This window comes from Phaenicophaeus curvirostris, chromosome 1 (assembly GCF_032191515.1).
Source record: "Phaenicophaeus curvirostris isolate KB17595 chromosome 1, BPBGC_Pcur_1.0, whole genome shotgun sequence".
Lineage (NCBI taxonomy): Eukaryota > Metazoa > Chordata > Aves > Cuculiformes > Cuculidae > Phaenicophaeus > Phaenicophaeus curvirostris.
The window spans coordinates 114,983,023-115,001,389 of record NC_091392.1 but is presented as its reverse complement, the minus strand read 5'-3'; the positions used below and the strand labels follow the sequence as shown (position 1 = coordinate 115,001,389).

Below are 18,367 nucleotides of genomic sequence, written 5' to 3'. Positions count from 1 at the left end.
GCTAACCACCATTCTTTTCCAAAAACTGTTGGGTGCTGTTTACCCTTGGAAACATGGTATTTATTGTGCTTACGCTTTGCTGTGCTTCTTCAAAACCTGTTAAAGCTTGTTTCCCTCATCTATTTGCATCTCTTCCCACTTGGTAAGTTTTCCTGCTGGTGGAGAAGAATGAGTGTGATCATTTCTTAAAAATTATGTTCTGTATTGATTTGACTTGATAAAAAATGGTGTCATTCTATCTTAGCAAATATCATTTTACTTTCTTATTATTCCATGAAGCACAGCTCTAGGAACCCACTGAAGCAAAGAACAACATGTAACATCCTCCCGAGCAGCTGATGTTAATGAAAGTTGAGTCCCATGAGGAGACAAACAACTGGTGCAGTATTAGGCTTTGTTTTATTAGATTAGTCTTGCTACAAAGCCATCAAATTTCACCAAAAGGCACAGGCCCAAGTAAGAACTGCTGTGTAGGGCTGGTGGCAGAAGATCACTTCCCTGCTTACCTGGGTGGCCTCAGTTTCACTTGGGTGAGGAGCAACCTAGAGATTGAAGTGGTCCATTATGGTTTCTTCTGATGCTATCTGGGGTGGATACTGAATCTTTGTGACCCAAATTGTCTTCTACTGCAAAATAAATCTTCAGTGACCCCCTTAAGGAAGTCTTCTCTTTTTTTTTTGGCCTGCGTATGCCCGATGCACCGTAAATTACCTGATCAGGATTTGGCAGTCTGGATCTGTGCTCATAATGCAAAGATTATTTAAAAACTGAAAACAAGTGTTTGCTATATACTTTTCAGAAATACAGTGTCCTGTTTTTAATTCCTACAACAACGCTGTTTTTCCCCAGATGCTTTCCATAATTTTGGAGCCGTAAGAGTGATTTAAAGCAATTGTGATAAAACCAGATAAGGAAGTCATCTTCTAATAACATCCTTTTTGCACCACATGAAATCAGGACATTCCCTGATTTCAGAAATGCCAGTCTTTGAAAAACTTAAGGTTCAGCCTATGTTGTGATGGTCCTTTTATCTTTGCTCAGAGGTGAAAGATGCAACAAGCAACAGCTGATTGATAGGTGTGATCAGATATCTCCCACGAATCACCTTTTAGTAGCATGGTATGTCTCTGTTCTGCTGTTCTTCTAATGCTGTATACAGGCATGGTGTTTGTGACTTTGGGTGGGAGACTACTTTCTAGTCCCATTCACTAAGGTTTTCTTACTAGTTTTTTTAAGAAACATTCTTAATCATAATTTACATTCTATTAACTCCCAATATGAGTTGGTTTTATTTCCAGTAGTTTCTGCATGTACCAGTAGGAACCGGTATTTCTACCTGCATCTGCCTACTGACCTTGGATTCAGAAAATGGCTTAAATATAAGCTTAATTTTGAGGATGAGCTTAAATTTCACCACTTTTAATGTGCTTAAAGTGAAACCTAATATTAAATGTCCTTCCTGAATAAGGATGTTCTCCTGAGGCAGACCCTGCATCCATTGCCGTAGAATAGATCTTGGCTGTCCCTAGTATATATTAGACATCCTGGATGTTTTCAGAAGTGGCTAGGCTCATGAAAGAATTCATCTCAGATTCATAAAGAAACCATGCTTTCATAAACCTCCTTTCACTTTCATAAACCTCCTCAGTCTGTTCCTTTGATATCATTGGTCAGCTGCTAGTGCTGTAAGAGCATTTGTGCAGAAAGCTTCATAGTCTTACGTTTGTATAGTTTAGAGACCTACCCAGCTGCTCACACATAAAAAGCTGGTGTTAGTTTGATTTCTTTACTTGGTGCAGGTAATGCACTTTGTGAATACAGACTGGGCTTGTGTACTAGCATTTCAAAAGTGGAAGTTGTCAGATGAAGACCAAAACCTCCAACACTCAAGAAGTAGGCACAAGATGATAAAACACAAGTACTGCAAAACAAAGAGAAGGCAAGAAGTGCAAAGGGCATTTACACTCCCATGTCACTTCTTCCTTGGACAGGCAACACACTGGAAACTTTGAAAAGGGTAGAAATACAGTGTCAATACACAGCACGCTACCATATAAATACAATACAGGAGATACACATCGTTATTGCTCCTTGTGGCTTGTTGTTGTAAATGGGACATGATTCTCTGAGTATATAGAAACAATTTGTTTTAGACATGTTGTAGAGAGGTTTTTTTTCACATTTCCTAATTTTCTCACTTTAATCCAAAGCAGCTCATGGAATTAAAGTCAAACTTACAAGTATTTCCGATGGCTCAGAGTTGTATTTTATAAGGGGTATATTATTCACTTCTGCCTAAAATGTGCGATCAATATTCCCACTGTTATATCTTTGCAGTTCTCCTCAAAAAACATTCTCCCAGTAAATCCTGACTCCCTAATTATCTGCTTTACTTAGCCTAACTTAACCATTATAACAAGATGCTTGTCAGCCTACTGTATCCTTTGCATTTCCTCCTTACATGCTAAATATTTAGGGAGAGGGTTCTTTCCCTGTCTTGGTGAGGGAATTACCATATAATGAATGAGGCTGAAGCCCAAAGTAGCATGGTGATTAGAGCATGAATTTATGTATATCAGTTCCATAAGGTACTTAAATGCATGAGATTTATTGTAATCTATAGGCGTTCCAGCTTGAAAATGGCAGGATAACTTAAAATAAATAAATAAATAAATAAAACACCTACAGGGAAAAAGCCCACAGTTAGAAAATAAGCCTGAGGGAGAAAATTCTTGAAATGAAACTTCTCCCATATCAGTTGAATATTTTGTGAAGAGTTGAACACACTAAAATCATCAGTGTAATTGAAAAGTCAAGTGGTTTGAGTTCTTTTTTACATTCTTTGAACTTAGTAACAAATTACTGTGTATGAATCTGATTATTTATAGCACACAAAGTTCTGTTGTTTGGTGTAGGAAACTTAGTAAAGGAATCTACTTGTTTTCTAACCTTACTTGAACTAATGTGCATTGTTTATTTGTTATCGATTTCAATTTTGTTTCAAAGGATCATTTCTAAAATCACAGTGTAGTAACATCAGACTTGCTGTTGACTTTTGTATTTTATATTTTTCTGTTAGAAGCTTATCAGAAAAATGGCCACTTTTTGGCAGTTAATTAGAATTTTTGATGCTGCAGTTATATGGTTCTATGTCAAATAATACATTCCAAATTCGTCTCTTCCAACCTGGTTATTCTGTGATTCTGTGAAAGCTGTGTGGCGGCCAATGTCTCAATGGACTTGCTTGGATCATACTTGCAATACTGGCAGGTATACAGGTTTGGTCCTGCTTGTGCTTGGTTCGAACAAAGCCTACACAAACATAACTTCGAGGGAAATGCTTTCTTCTACAACATTATTCTTGTGTGTTACTTGTATTCCAATGGCAAACAAAGCTCCTCCAAACCCTAGATCTGGGGCTGCCATTGTACAGAACCTGGGAGGAGTTTATGATTGAAGGACCTGATCCAGAAAAGCATCTAACCAGGTGTTATATTGTAGCTTAGTTGCTTGTAATTCCTGGTGTCCCACTTAGCAGAGGACAAATAGAGTGCAAGTGGGAGACTGAGTCAGGAAGTGAATGACTGGATGATGAAGCTGTCGTCTTGGCAGGTGGCAAGTCCTTCTAGGGAGGGATGCAGGTGATATGAGTGCTGTGCTTGGGCACGTGCTGGGCTACTGTGCAGAAAGGAGGGGGGGGGAAGCTTTACAACCTTGAAAATGTTGATAGTCATGCTCTTTCCTTCCTTTGATTTCATGAGAAGTGCCTGGAAAACAAAGTGTTGAATCCATTTAAAATAACTGTTCAAGGGAATATCCAGTGTTTACAAAGCTGGCTGTTATTTTTGTTCTGGCCAAAACTACTCGGGAAGTTTGTCCTGAACTAGCAAATGGCTTCAGCTGTCCCTAAACCACATTATTTGGGAAGTTAGTGCATTGCCCATAAATAAATACAATTTCACTGAACTGTAATGGAAATGTTGCATATGGTAAGAGATCTTTGCAAGACTGGGAACTGCAGCTTGGCCTTGGAGGGAAACAAACACCGTGCCAGAGTGCAAAGTTATTAAACTACCTGATCATCTTAAATACCTGCGGCTAGGTGGTGAAGTAGGCTGATAGGACGAGTAACTCCCTGTGATGAACTGAAAATTAGTGTCAGCCACTCAGGGTACGAAGGCCAATCCATGAATACAGGGCTGTTATCAAATGGATTTTTTAATATGTTTGGTAAGCCCATTGTTAATATCATGTCTGAAAATATCTGTTGAACACTGTCTTCCAAATCAGACAAGGAAGTCCAGGTTCTCTGAAAACTTGCTGCATTTTTTTGCATCTGCTTCTTAGGTCTATTAAAACTCTGAGTATCTGATTACACAGGTAAATCTTGCAGTTGATTGACCTACATTGGACATGCAAGCCAGTGACTGCAAGCATTTCTGTCTACAGTATATGAAGGCGTGAACAGAGGCTCGGTTATGGCTAGAATGAAAATTTTAAGAAAAAGTAAAAATTAAAAACTAAAGGTCCACGCCTGCAAATCCCCATCCATAAATTAATTTCTGACACTTCATGTAGTCTTCACTGAAGTCAATGAGAATGTAGCATTCAATTGTGTAAAGATAAATCCAAGTCATATTCAAGTCTTTGCAGGACTGAAGTTCACATCTATGGTGTTATTTTCAAAACCAAAATGAGATCATTAAAAATAAATCCAACAGTTACCGTTGCTAAGTGACAACAACACAGGTACAGTAGTGTCCTTTGTTGAACCTAAGAACTGAAAAACTATGAAACACTAACACTGAAAGAAAACGTAAGTCTTGGTTACTTTGAAGTCTAAGAAGAATTTCCCTCTTTTTCTTTCCTATTCTCATTCCCTTTCCCATTCCCTTTTATTTTTATTTTTCCTTTTCCTTTTTTTAATGCCAAATAATTTTTAAAAATTGCACTGACAGGAATAACATGTCCTCTCCCCTCTCCTCATAAAAAACCCTACCATTTTCAAGCCAAAATAAATTTTCTTTTTTATTCTTGTGGCTGTTAAAATAGAATTGTGTATGGGATACTGGTTACAACTTTATGGGTGAAAAGATCACTCTCCATCCAGGCAGTCATTCAGTGTAGAGACAGATTTGACTGGAGGGTCAGTCTGGGACAGGTTTGTCCTCAAGTCCCAAGGACATGTCTGTCTCAGGTAGATCTTGTCTGAATTTCATAAGGAAACAGAGCTCTCTGCCCATTCGATGAAGTGGTTGAGAGTTCAGAGATAATCAGCTTTCCATGAGGTAGTGTAGCTCAGTAAGAAGGTGAGGGAAAGAAGCTGTGTGGGCACCAAGGGAAAGGTGAGAGGAGTATTTTGTGCTGCATTGGGTGCGTTTTGCATTGCCTTTGGCCACAGCTGCCTGGCACACTGGCACCCCTGTGGACCCAGACTGGCTATGGCACCCTGCCTCTCGCACAATATCCAAGGGTCATAGGAAAGAGTGGAGGAGTGTTTCACAGTGGGGAGGAAGGCTTAGGAGGCAAAGATGCAAAGGAAACCAAACTGCTCCTTTTTGAGAAATGCAGAAGCACTTTGCATAGAACTGTTTTAACAAGAAACTTCTTCTGTAGACTGGTCACAGTATGTTGTGGGAAATACTGAGCTAATTCTAAAGTGCCTCAAAGTCAGATTAAGACCAACAGAAGAAGGAATAGCTTAAACCTGTATCTTTCAGTTCATACTGTCTGTTGAGATTAAGTAGACACCCCATGGAGTTGAGTTGAGTGCCATGAACCTGAAAGGTCTGGCATCTTCTAGGGCTGGGCCCAAAACACAGATTGTTTTAGAGTAAGTGCCCCATTCTACGGGACTACCTCTACATACAAAACTTCATTTCTGTTTTACTGAATCCCAGCAAACTGCAAATAGTTGTGGGAAAAGTCATGGGCCACCAAAGTAATTCAACACACATGTTTCAGCAAGTTTTTTACACCTCTGGCAAGCCTTTCATAGTAGGAGAAGGCATTAGAAATTCATTCCTGGTCCTTAAATCACGCATTAAATCCTATCAATTATTGGTTCCCTTCCTGTTGCTACTTCAGCTCTTTTTTTTTGTTATTGGACAGTACATTTTGTGTTGTAACATGACCCAATCAAAGCCCTTTGAAACTCAGAATTTCCAGTTTGCAGGCAACTATAATAATGTGTAATTTTGTTTAATTCTCAGTGGATTGGAATCTTTGTCCCACTGAGCTGAAAAGATTTTTGTCATCCGTGTCAGTGTGAGTCGGACATTGACTTTATTTTTCTTAAAACACTGTGTAACTGACAAAGTGCTTTTGATATGGGTAAAAAGATTGTGACGATGATGAAAAACTCAAGGTCTGTAAAATCTTTGAGTTAGAGTTATCTTGGCAATTAACTTTGGGGTGTTTTTTTTTTTTCAAAATGATGAGCATTTTATGCCCATAAATTTATCCACTTAAGTAACTGAGAACTGCTTTGCTGTCTTTGTTGTGGGTATATTGAGTCCCCAAGAGAAAACTTTTTGGTTTATTGTTGCTAAGTTCTTTGATTTCACTCTAGTACTTTTAAAATTATCATCTAATTTTCTTCTATGTTGTTGGAAATGTGTTTCTCTAAATGTGCTGAATTTTAGTAATTTGGTCATATGGAAGTCTGATCAGGTAGGACTGTATCAATATGACATTTCTTGGGTGTTGGAAATACTTGGCATTTGCCATCAGACGTTACAGATCCAAAGTGTGCTCTTACTCCTTAGAAGAGTTCACAGGTACGTTTCATTCTGGTAGTAAAAAGCTATTTTATAAACTGCTTGATGGTAGAGAGTTGCCAATAGGCAGTTTCTCAGATCACCTGGTTTCCAAACAAAAGTCCTTTCTCGTACCCAGACAATCCTGCATGACCACCACCGCAGATAAGGAGTAACGCTCCCAGAGTTGAGATCTAGCAAAAAGAGAGGAATGAGGCGTTTCATTGCCAGAGAAATGAGTGAGTTATTAGTAGCACATGATCATGCCATGATTTGTGACCTATCCTCCCTGCTTCCCAGGCAGCCACAAGAAAACTGCAGTCTATACAGGCATCTTTCATTGTTATTTCCTCTCAATGTTTGCTCTGCTCTTCAAAATGGTGATAAAATATTTTTAGTTCAGTTGTATAGCTGAGATTCAAGATTGACCGATATTAGTTAACAGTCCCTACTGGGTACAGGGAAATTGTTTCAGTTTTAGCATAAGATATGGTGACATACCTGGCATGGATTGAGACAAACTAAGTAGATGAAAGTTTTGTTTATACATCTATTGTTTCATTTATGAGGTATTAAACTTCATTCATGAATGAGGTTTAATAAGGCCAAATGCTGGGTCCTGCAGTTGGGGCATAACAACCCTGTGCAGTGGTACAGACTAGGAGAAGACTGGAGGGAAAGCTGGCTGGAGGAGAAGGACCTGGGGGTGTTGGTTGACAGCTGACTGAACATGAGCCAGCAGTGTGCCCAGGTGGCCAAGAAGGACAATGGCATCTTGGCTTGTATCAGAAATGGCGTGACCAGCAGGTCCAGGGAGGTTGTTATCCCTCTGTACTCGGCACTGGTGAGACCGCTCCTCGAATCCTGTGTTCAGTTCTGGGCCCCTCACCACAAGAAGGATGTTGAGGCTCTGGAGCAAGTCCAGAGAAGAGCAACGAAGCTGGTGAAGGGGCTGGAGAACAAGTCTTATGAGGAGCGGCTGAGGGAGCTGGGGTTGTTTAGCCTGGAGAAGAGAAGGCTGAGGGGAGACCTTTTTGCTCTCTACAACTACCTGAAAGGAGGTTGTAGAGGGGAGGGTGCTGGCCTCTTCTCCCACGTGACAGGGGACAGGGCAAGAGGGAATGGCCTCAAGCTCCACCAGGGGAGGTTCAGGCTTGACATCAGGAAAAAATTTGTCACGGAAAGGGTCATTGGGCACTGGAACAAGCTGCCCAGGAAGGTGGTTGAGTCACCTTCCCTGGAGGTGTTTAAGGAACAGTTGGACGAGGTGCTGAGGGGCATGGTTTAGTGTTTGATAGGAATGGTTGGACTTGATGATCCAAGAGGTCTTTTCCAACCTAGTGATTCTATGATTCTGTGACTTACATTTCCCCTCATCACCACTGCTGAAGAATTCACCTTTGGTTGAAGTCAGCTGTCTAAATATAAGTAGGCTGATTGATACTGGGGAAAAAGATCAATAGGGATTCCATTTTTTTGCTATTGTTTATATCCTGAACTACATCTGAGTTCATAATTAGCACGAAGATGTATTAAAGTCCTGGGGTTTTCTACTTGTGTCTGTCTATCTGTCTGCTGAGGTGGAGGTGGGGATATTCCTGGGTGTGTGTATGTATCTCACGGTGTCAAAGGGTGGCAGATTTTGGTTATTAAGAATGATCTGGATTAGCCCCAGTCTTTCTGGGTCACTAAGTTTCAAACACAGATATTTCACATCTGTTTTAGATGAGTGTCTGGTCCTTTAAGAAATTCAGCTAGTTACCTGGGGCACGGTGGGGGGGGGCGGGGGGGGGATGGGGGAAGCACAGCTGTACCTCCTATTCGGATTTGCAGATTAGTCAAAAGCCCAGTCAGATGAGACAGTTGAAAGCATTTTCTATAGACTTGCTGGTCATGGACAGGAAAAAAAGCACACAGTCCTCCAAAAATGCTATAAAAGCCAGAAGAGTTTAAGACAGACTTTAATAGGTTCCATTCCTGATAAAAATCTTGAAACAGCCTCACTAATACAGTGTAGAAATCCAGTGTACCTGACATATTTCCTGTGTGCAATGCCCATCGATCTAGGGATGGTAAGACTGGTGTTCTCTAACAACCAGTTCAAACTATCATGTAGTTCAGTTAAAATTACCTAAAACAGTTGGAAGAAAGTGAGGAAAAATGTTGGCTTTTGCCTTCACAAGTATTTGTTTTTCCTTGCAGAGTATTTGCTTTTCTCAAGTGTTTGAGGCTTTCTTTTCTTTGGTTTGGAGGTTGGTTTTTTGGGGTTTTTTTGTGTCATGTGGTATCATTGTCACTTATCTCTCTCCAAATTAGCATAAAACATAAAACAAATAGCTTTCATATCAGGGGCAACTTTAAAATTTTCAGCATATTTTAGTTAATAATCCATAAAGCAGTCCTTTGGCATTTAGTGATACAACTGTTAACATTTTGGAGATGGAAAATAAAGGAACAATGAAAGAAAAGCTAGGGTGAGATTCATCTCACATAAGCAGAGTTATCCAAAAACTGGGTGTCTCAGGTAACCGTACAGGTTCCCATTGCAGGTAATGAGAGAGAGGGGAAAGTACTTAAGAGGTGGGTTCATCTTACCTCTTTTAGGTAGCTGTTGAAGATAGTTATATTGGAGAACTAGCTTAGTCTGGACACCTACATTTGAAATCATTGAAGTCTGAATTATTTTACTTATTAGGTAGGCAGTGATGTAGTTCCCTATCTGCAAATGAGTGTCATCACTTCCCTGTTATCAAGTACATGTTGACTATTACAAATAACCCCAGTGTCAATATAATTGTGACTGTGTCAATGCAATTAATGTAAAACAGAGCTCCCATCTCATTTCCCATTTCTGTGGTATTTTTTTCTTTCTGTAGAGAATATAGCTGATCTCCAAAGATGATCAGAACAGAAAAGCTGGGCAAACAGTGATGTCACCAGATGCATTTTGGCTGATCGAAACTTAAATAGCTTGAGTCACAGTTAGACACTCGGAGTCAGTAAATGAAGTACGTCAACTTTCACTTTGAAAACTTCCAACATCTTGTTTCTGTAAAACTTTATCCATTGGAAAACAATCCATTCTTGACTGCTATTTTTCCATTAAGTAAAGTTGAAAAAACGTTACATTACCCCGAATAAAGCTCTCTCCCAACTTTTCATTACTGTGACGGGAGGAAGGTAGGGTTGAGAGAAATATGTGAAAGGACTAATGGGCTGAACAGGTTGGAGCAGCTGAAGATAGTGTGTGGGGTTATCTTAAGGAAGAAAAGAGAGTGGAAAAAAGATTTAGTTGTAACCAGCCCCGTGGGTGAAACTGACAGTGGGTGCCACCGCAGCCCAAAGAAATCTCTTTTATCTGCTTCTGTCAAAATACTCTTTATTAAAAGAAGTATTTTCTGATTTTGGAGAGCGCTGTTCGTCACGTTGTGTTGGAGGGAACGATGCAGCCGGACCAGCCAGCAGCAATCTTTTAGAGGGACAGGGAGCACCCTCTAGTGACCACCAGTGCTGAGCTGTTTGAGACTCCCAGGGGCGCTTCTGGCGCTCAGCGCCAACTGGGGAAAGGCTGAAGGGATAAGGACATGTTCCTCCTTGCTCTGCTGCAGTGCAGGACCTGATAATTAAAGGAAATGAGAAGTATGAAAGCTTGGAAATGATGCTGGAGGAAAGGGTGCTTTCCATGGGATGTGGTCCATTGTTGCCCCAGTAGCCGGGTAGTGATGATTACTATTAATTACGTGGCTTCACAGGGGCCGCTTGCTTTGATGTAGTATTTTGAGTTTCGTGAAAGTGAATTCCCCACTTCACTCACATTAGCTCCATCCTCCCAGAGTTAACCTCCACGTATCCAGTCAATGGGTATGAGCCTGCCCCAGACCTCACCCCATTTTTCCCAGGATGGACTTTGTCCTGTGCTCTTAGACCTGGTGCTGCATCAAACCTACTCGGGTGTGGAAGCAGGAGGTCCCTTCAGCAGTCTTGAAGGCCCAGGAGTCCTGGGGACAGGGAACAAGAGTCTCATCATCCTGGTGAGCAGCACCTGAGCAGCTGTCCCCACAGTCTCTCAGGGCAGGTTGTGGAACTCTGTTCTCCTGAGCACCCCTGCTTGTTCCTCTGCTAAAAGCCCATTTGTGACACCTTGCTTTGTGGTGAGAGGAGAGTTTCCTCTTCTGTGAGCAGATTTACTGACTTTTTCTTCAGAGCCAGATGAAAGCTGTGAATTACGGGGAGGAAGTCTTGCTGAGGGCTTGCTGAAAACTTGCTAGGAGTGTATTTGGCTGTCACACACCGAGCTAAGTATGGTCAAATTGATGTTTGGAGCTACATTCAAGCAAAATGCTGTGTCTTTTTGGGAGGATTAAGACCTTCACAGTTGTATCTTCATGTGCCATGAAGTAGCGTTAACTAGCCTGAATTTCTTAAAAGTCTGCTTCTAAAACCTACAATGTGAAGTCTTTTATTGTACCTGAGATTTTTTTTTTTATTTGTAGCCTGGTTCTGCCTAGAGGAGAACCGTCTTTTTTACCTGTAACATTGATAAGAGGAACAGAGCTCACTTTTTCTTGTCTTTTCTCTGTTCTCTTTTTTCTTTTAACACCCACATCTGCAGATGCTGTATGTATGCATACTAAGCATAATGCACAAGGGGAATGTGTCTCCAGCTTGCACAATTATTTACCCAGAGTTATTTATAATGTAAAGGAATCTGTACGGCTAAAGAGATGAAGGCCACATTATTAGCAGTACTAATAATATTTTGAAAGCAAAAAGGAAAGAAGCTATCTGTGCAGACTGCTGAACAAGCATTGTCAAAGTAAAAGACATAAAGGCACTAGTGAGGATAGCAGAGCATGCTTCTAGTCTCTGGTCAGCCCAGGCTGAGAGCAGCATTCTTGGTTTGGCTCCCGGACAGCAAGATGGATTGCAGATCTGCTGAAACAGGGAATATTGTCTGTATTTCCTACATCCTAACACTCTAGCGTATATGATATGGAAAAAATCTGAGGACAAGATTGTTTTTTAGAGTTAGTAGCGCTATTTCAGATAGCATGAGAAATGGACTCTTGGAAATATTTTACATATGTTTAGCTGTGTACGTGCATATTGAACATATTCCTAGTACATCTTAGAAAGCCTGCAACAAGCGCAACAAATTTTTTCCTTTGGAAATTCAGCTTCTCTGTTTATCATCTAGTCTGACAACTTATTTTGCATGGTCAGATCAAAACTTTAGGTTTATACAGGGCCCTGCTGATTTAACCAGGATTGTATCAGATTGAATCCTTTTTCTTCCAGTTTAGAAAGCTTTTCTCTAAAGATGGAGCTCTTTAGTCTTAAAGGTAGAAGGCACTTAAAACAGTGTTTAACCCTGTCTGTATTCAGGAAAGAACTTAAGCACTGCTGTAAATCTAAAGCATGTTCAAAACCCCTGTTTTGATCAAGAAACTTAAGCAGATGTGTAATGTTAAGCATATGCAGTCGTGTTTTATTGCTCTGTGATTTCTAGATACAGAAGAAAATTCCAATAGAAGGGACCTCAGACAAATTACTTGTGACAGTCTTGGGGGTCAGAGTGTTAGGTGACTTGTGTGGATTTTCAATACTTTTTTGTGTTTTCCTTCTGTTTGTTAACCCAGTTGCATTTTTTTCAAACTCATACAGCATTCAAACAATAGCAAATAGTTGCCTAGCATAACAAAACCATATTTTCTTTCTATTTAGCCTTAATAAAATGCAGAAAAGAGAAAAGTAGTAGAAGTGTTTGTACTATTTTTCTTTTGCAACTGGATGATGGTGATTTGATAACCCAATATTTTCCTTTCCTTACAATACTAAGGCTCTGTCTTGCAATTGAATCAACATAAATGTAAGCACAAAGAAATCTGCCTGTGGGTATTAGCTTGAAAGTCAAATAAACTTCATTGAATTCTTTGGCACAGAATGTGTGCCAGTTTAGAATGGCAAAATCCTTACCGGGCTGTGGGCTTTGTAAAACTTATATAATAATAATAGAACTCAGCCAACTGTGATATTGCCTGCCTTATGCTTCCAAAAGCCCTGTATAAATCAAGAGGAGGTTTGTCTGTACGGACGTAGGCTGGAGAAGAATCATTACTAAAACCTGCTTGTGAATAAACTTTTTAGATCCCATCCACTGGAGAGCTGGAACTGATACTTCAAGCCTCTCAATATATTTGAGAAAAAAAAACAAACCAACCCAAAATATCATGGGCTTAACTAGAGTAGAAGTCACCCAAATGAAACATTATACAGTGCTTTGAAACTTCAAGAAAAAGGTTCTAATCTTTTGGCTGTCTTGCTCATTGTTTGGAGATGAAAAGGGAGGAAATCAACATCCCCATGAAATACAGTTACTGTAAATTGCTTTCTTTTCATACAGTTCATAATGAAAACAGGGAAGTTACCACAAGTTACCTACTTTGCAGAAGCACAGTAATTTGGTGGATGTAGACTGTGAAAAGACATTCAGCAGAGCAACACAGGATTTCTATATGAATCAACTAATGGAGAATATAAACTCTATTTATGTAGTGCTGACACTGCATTGCTTTGTAGTGACCAGAAGTCATGTTTGCAGTGGAAGAAACCAGAGCTGCTTAAAGTGAACTATAAAACTAAGCTAAACTTGTATTTAGGTGTTGATCAGGATCCAGAGCAGGGAGGAAAAGCAGGTTGTTGGCTCTCCCCTTCAGAGTCTCTCTGTTGGGGTCTGGAGTAGGATGGAGGCTTGCTCAGCCCCTTGGGCTGGCTGAGGGGTCCCTGAGGCTTGCGAGGTAGATGGAGATCGGTTGAGATACAGGCCCAACTGGGAGACTTACCTCCACTAAGCTTGAAACAGGGACTCCATGGGGACAGCTCCGCCGGATCCCAGTTGCACTAGTCCTGTGTCACTCCATTGTGTCCAGGGATTTCCAGCTCTGCGGTCCCCATAGGGCACCTGGAAACTAGGATTTCCCAGGACCTAATGGGTGGCAGAGCCATTCTCATTAGCAGGATAGGTGGACAAGCCTTTTCTCTGATCTGCCTTGAGTGAGATGGAGCAGTGCCTGCAGGACGAATGTCCGAGGGCCAAGCAGGCAGCACTCTGAGTGCATCTCTGGAGAAGTGCATGACTGCATTTCTCCTTCTTCAGTTCAGGAGAGGAGGGGAACAGTGAATTGTGACTTACTGCTGTCATTGTGTTCCATTTGGAAAAAATACATACCAAATAGCAGCAGTCATCACCCGTTAGAGAACAACACTCCAATTTCCTTTTCTTTTCCTAAGAAGCAGGAGAGGAAGGCATTGGGAGAGGGTGAAGTCGTCTGCCTCTACTAAATAATGCTATGACAGGCCATCACTATTTCATGCTCTTTTTTATAATACCAGAGTCCTTGATCAGAGGGCAGGAACTTATTACAGTGGGAATTACCTACCCAGTGCTGCAGTGCTTTCAAGCAACCTGTGTCCATGGTTATAGGAAGCACTGAGAAGTTGTAAACTGGTTATAGTAGGACCAGCTTTTAAAAATTACAAGTTTACTTACAAAGTAATACATTCTAACATTTTAATTTTTCCTTTAATTTTGGAGGATCCTTTTCTCAAGCTTTTCTGTTCTAGCTGAAAGCTCAGAATCTCTTGACACCAGGAACTGTCTCTTCTACAAAACCATGAGACTCATAAGAGCAAGAGGATTGTGCCAGCACTGGATCCTGAGTGGTCCTTTCCATGTGGACTTCTACACTGACTGATGCTGTGGAACCGCTTTGCCTTTCTTATTTGAATCTTTTTTTTTAAAAAAAAAATTATTTTTCTGTTCAGCACTCCTAAGCCCGGCTCTGGGACAGGGATGGTATTTTGGTTGCACAGCTGGTAGTTTTGGGGTGCTCTGTGACAGCCAAGTGCTACAAAATGACAAATAAAAATATAACACTGAATAAAAAATTACTATCATACTTGGACCAGGAAGTGAATTGCCAGTGAAACTGTCTCATTTTCAGGCATTGATAGAGCTGTGAAGTAAAGGAAGAGTGTGAAAAATGTAAAACTCTTCATGACATTCAGGAATTTGCTTTTGAAATTTATGTCTTTTGGTGATTTCCTTTCCCCAGTAAGGAAGAGGCATCAAAAATAAACAACTGTCTCCAATCTACTTTCTTCTTTGAGAAGAAAAGATGTGCTGGATCAAGTAGGCTAGAAAGTGTCAATAGTGCAAGAATCCAGGAATTAAGGTAATGGACAAATGTAGATGTGGTGTAAGCAGGGTTAGATTTCATTAACATATTTGGAGTTACACCCACTTATACCAAGTCTGGCTTTGGTCCTGAATCAGCAATTCCCCAGTGAATAGACTGCATGAAACTAATGCCTAATTTGGCCTATTGCATCTGACATCTGCATCCTGCGTCAAAGTGGCATGTCACACTTACTGCACATCAGATCACACCTGCCCAGGCAGTCCCAGGCAATTGACTTTTTTTCTTAAAAAAAAAAAAAAACCCATAAAATTTAGTCACATATCATCAAGAAAAACAACATTGTTTTAGGACTCTTATCTCTTCACTCCCAAATATCCTGTTTCTTCGAGCTGCAGTGGCCAGGACCAATAGAAACCTCTTCCTGCCATTGGCTGACTTCATTTCCCAGAGTTAGCACAATCTCATCCGCTCTAAACAACCTCATCAAAACTTCTTTCTGGTCAGAGCGAAGCAATAATTATTATTAGCAATTATTAGCGATCAATAATCTTGATCACATTATGGCAAGCACTATTAAGGTAAGAAAGGGGTACCTTTTTTGTGGAATTATTTTCAGTAGTGTGTTCTTCAGTTTCCTTTATCAACCTAGATAAGTTAGAATTGGGCAACACCCCCACTGCCACAATAGAGGACAACAAGATTTCCTTTGTACTGCCTAGTAAATTTCCTTTTTCCTACTCCAACCATCCGCAAGGCTTAAAAACTTCAAACTCGGAAAAAAATTGGTTTTTTTAAATTCACTGTTCAGTGCTGTGGATTGCATATGCGAAGCCCTTTTATGAGAGCTTCTGAAATTTCTTGTAGGTATCATTCTGACAACTTGGATATGTTTGCGGACTGCCATAAGGGGAGAGGGTGTGCACTGGAAGGAAAGAAAAGGTTCCTAAGAGCGCCAACCTTTTGGATACTTTTATGTGTTTCTCTCCTTGATGGGGACACAAATACTTGCAAGCGGGAATGAGACGCACCAGCTTTTGTTTCTCTTTCATGCAGGTGTTAATTATTTGCTTGTCTAGAAAATCATATCCTGATATATGGTACCTTTCTGAATGTTATTTTAATGGTGGCGGCAAGATCTCATGGGCGTGTTCTTTTTCTTTTGATTTTTTGGAAAATAAAATTATCTCATTGGCTTATAAATTGATCTCGGTGCATGGTTTGGGGTTTTTTTTAAGAATGACTTTGCTGAGTTTTTCAGGTTGTGTCACTCAGAACGTTAAATAGAACTATCTATCTATGTATCTAGTTTTTGCTTCTCTGTATGTTGCAACAGAGAGCAGTTACAGATATAGCAATAGCTGTGATTAATTGCAGAAGTCTAACTGTAACTAAACGCTTTGTGATAGTGAAACTAATTTTACATAAAGAGCAAAACAGCACGTACAGTGAGAACTCTGAGGTATTGTATTATCAGATTTGGGATCAAGGTATTTGTTTTCTTTGTGGCATTGTCTATTTCTGTACTTTTCTAATAATGCCGGAGATTTAGTAAGACATACAAAATAGCAGCAGTGCCTGGCTATTAGCTAAATAGAGCTGCAGTTTGATTTCTTAGTAACTTTTGCATAGATTTTTATATTTTAAAGATCATTTGATGTTTTTTGTTATAGTTTTTGAAATCTCTAAGTCTTGCCTGAAGATAATGTGATTAAAAAACTAATGAACTTTCTCTTTCTGCAATCACTGATGCTTTCAAGAGGCTATCTATGGAGACAAAGATCTGAATCTCTTCTGCATTGCTGGCCAGTACCTATTATATGCTAAGTAGCTCCTGCTGAATTCCCTTTGGGTTTGTTCTGCATTTCAGAGCACACAGGACATGACAGGCGCTCTATATGAAAATCTTGAGGTTCAGGGAGTCAAGTTTTGCATTGCTAAAAAAGGGCTATGTGCTGAGATAGTAACACTGTTTTTTTCTGTCTGTTAATCAGAATGTGCTGTTGATGTTCATGGGAACTTTTTTTCAAAATTGACAGTACAATGACTTTAGATGTATCCATTTGGAGGAGCTCTTATTATTTCTTTTTTTACTTTTGTGTTGGCTGAATTGTAATAGGCTAAATGATTGTAAACAGTATTTTGTCATTATTTTGCCTCCACCTTACAGAGGTGAGAAGACACTGTGTACAGCTGTGCAGTACACAGCCTGTTAATGCTATACAGACAGTAAACCCTCTTGAATGGAAAAATGTGCATTTTTGTATCCTCATCTGGAAGTATGAAACTTGCAAGGGGAAATACGCACCCGAAAACACTGAGAATTTTGGTGCCTAGGGTGCTGGGAAGGCCTTATATTCTGAAACAAGGATTTTATTTATTCAAGTGCAAAATGTAAAATGACTGCAAAGAAATGACAGGTGCTTTATACTCTGGCTGCAGGACATGTACTCTGATATGAAGCTAAACCAGTCCAAAGAGATTCAATTCCTCTTCTATACTGAGTACATAAAGAAGTCATTTAACTGAGAGATTGCTGGAATGAAGAAATTCCATTTGAGGGCCAAATGAGTGTTTGTGCTTTTGCTGAACGGTAGTGTTTGGCAAATGGTTTTGTAATTTCAATATAATGGTCAGTGGTGTCTGCTGGCAATGGGTAGCCCAGCTGTCCCAGCGTGAGCAACAAGAGTCTGTGGCCAAAGAAGGTAGAAAGCCTTATCTGGGATCTTTGTGCTGGGAATTCACCCTCTTCTTTAGGAAAACTGTTGAGTCATTAAATGTCAAAACTGGGTTGCAAATGCCTATGTATTTGTGCATAACCGGGTAGAAATTGCTCTAAGTGTACATACATGTAAAGGTAGACTTCCAGTAAAACTGATTCATCCTTTTGCTATCACAAACCTGCAGACCCGTGGGACACTCAGGGCTGCTCATGAGAAATCAGACTGGCTTCCTGGGACTAATTGGTGTCTGTGTAGGCAAGCATTTGTGTAAATTTTCTGGCACTGGGGCTGACGTCACAAGCGTGGCTTTAGTGGAAGATAGGTCTCATCCCATCCCCTGCCCTCCTTCTTCTGCCTCCTTCCCTTTCTCCCTGTGACAGGGAAACCATGTGGTTCACCGCTGGCCACGGCTCTTGTAGGCAAATAGAGCGGCTTCCCATGCACTTCCCTGCCAGCCCAGAGCAGCTTGTGCATTGCTGATGTTCGTGGTGGAAGGTTTCTCCAAAGAAGGAGGTGCAGTAGTGCCTTCTTCCTAGGCCATGGCATGAATGGCTTGCTATAACTGTGACCTCTATGCAGTAAGAACAGTGTCTTGCAGGCCAGGGACCTCTCCCTCTGACCAGGAGCAAGTCCGTCTCCCTTAGAGGGCTGGGTGAGAAAGTGCAGAGAGGAGAGTGGTGGAAGAAGG

The 18,367-nt window shown here is 40.5% G+C and overlaps 1 protein-coding gene across 4 annotated transcripts in view; it reads left to right on the top strand.

Moving 5' to 3' along the window:
• ERG (ETS transcription factor ERG) overlaps positions 1-18,367 on the top strand; it is a 107,675-nt gene that overhangs the window by 27,731 nt on the left and 61,577 nt on the right. Inside the window, exon 1 of one of the 4 annotated variants that reach the window (XM_069871817.1) lies at positions 15,380-15,537. The exons of 2 other annotated variants lie outside the window; for them this stretch is intronic. In XM_069871817.1, the coding sequence (XP_069727918.1) occupies positions 15,520-15,537 (18 nt within the window). In that variant the 5' untranslated portion in view covers positions 15,380-15,519. Of the gene's footprint in view, positions 1-15,379; positions 15,538-15,692; positions 15,820-18,367 lie in introns of those variants that run through there. One more of the 4 variants, XM_069871835.1, reaches the window with a different exon arrangement.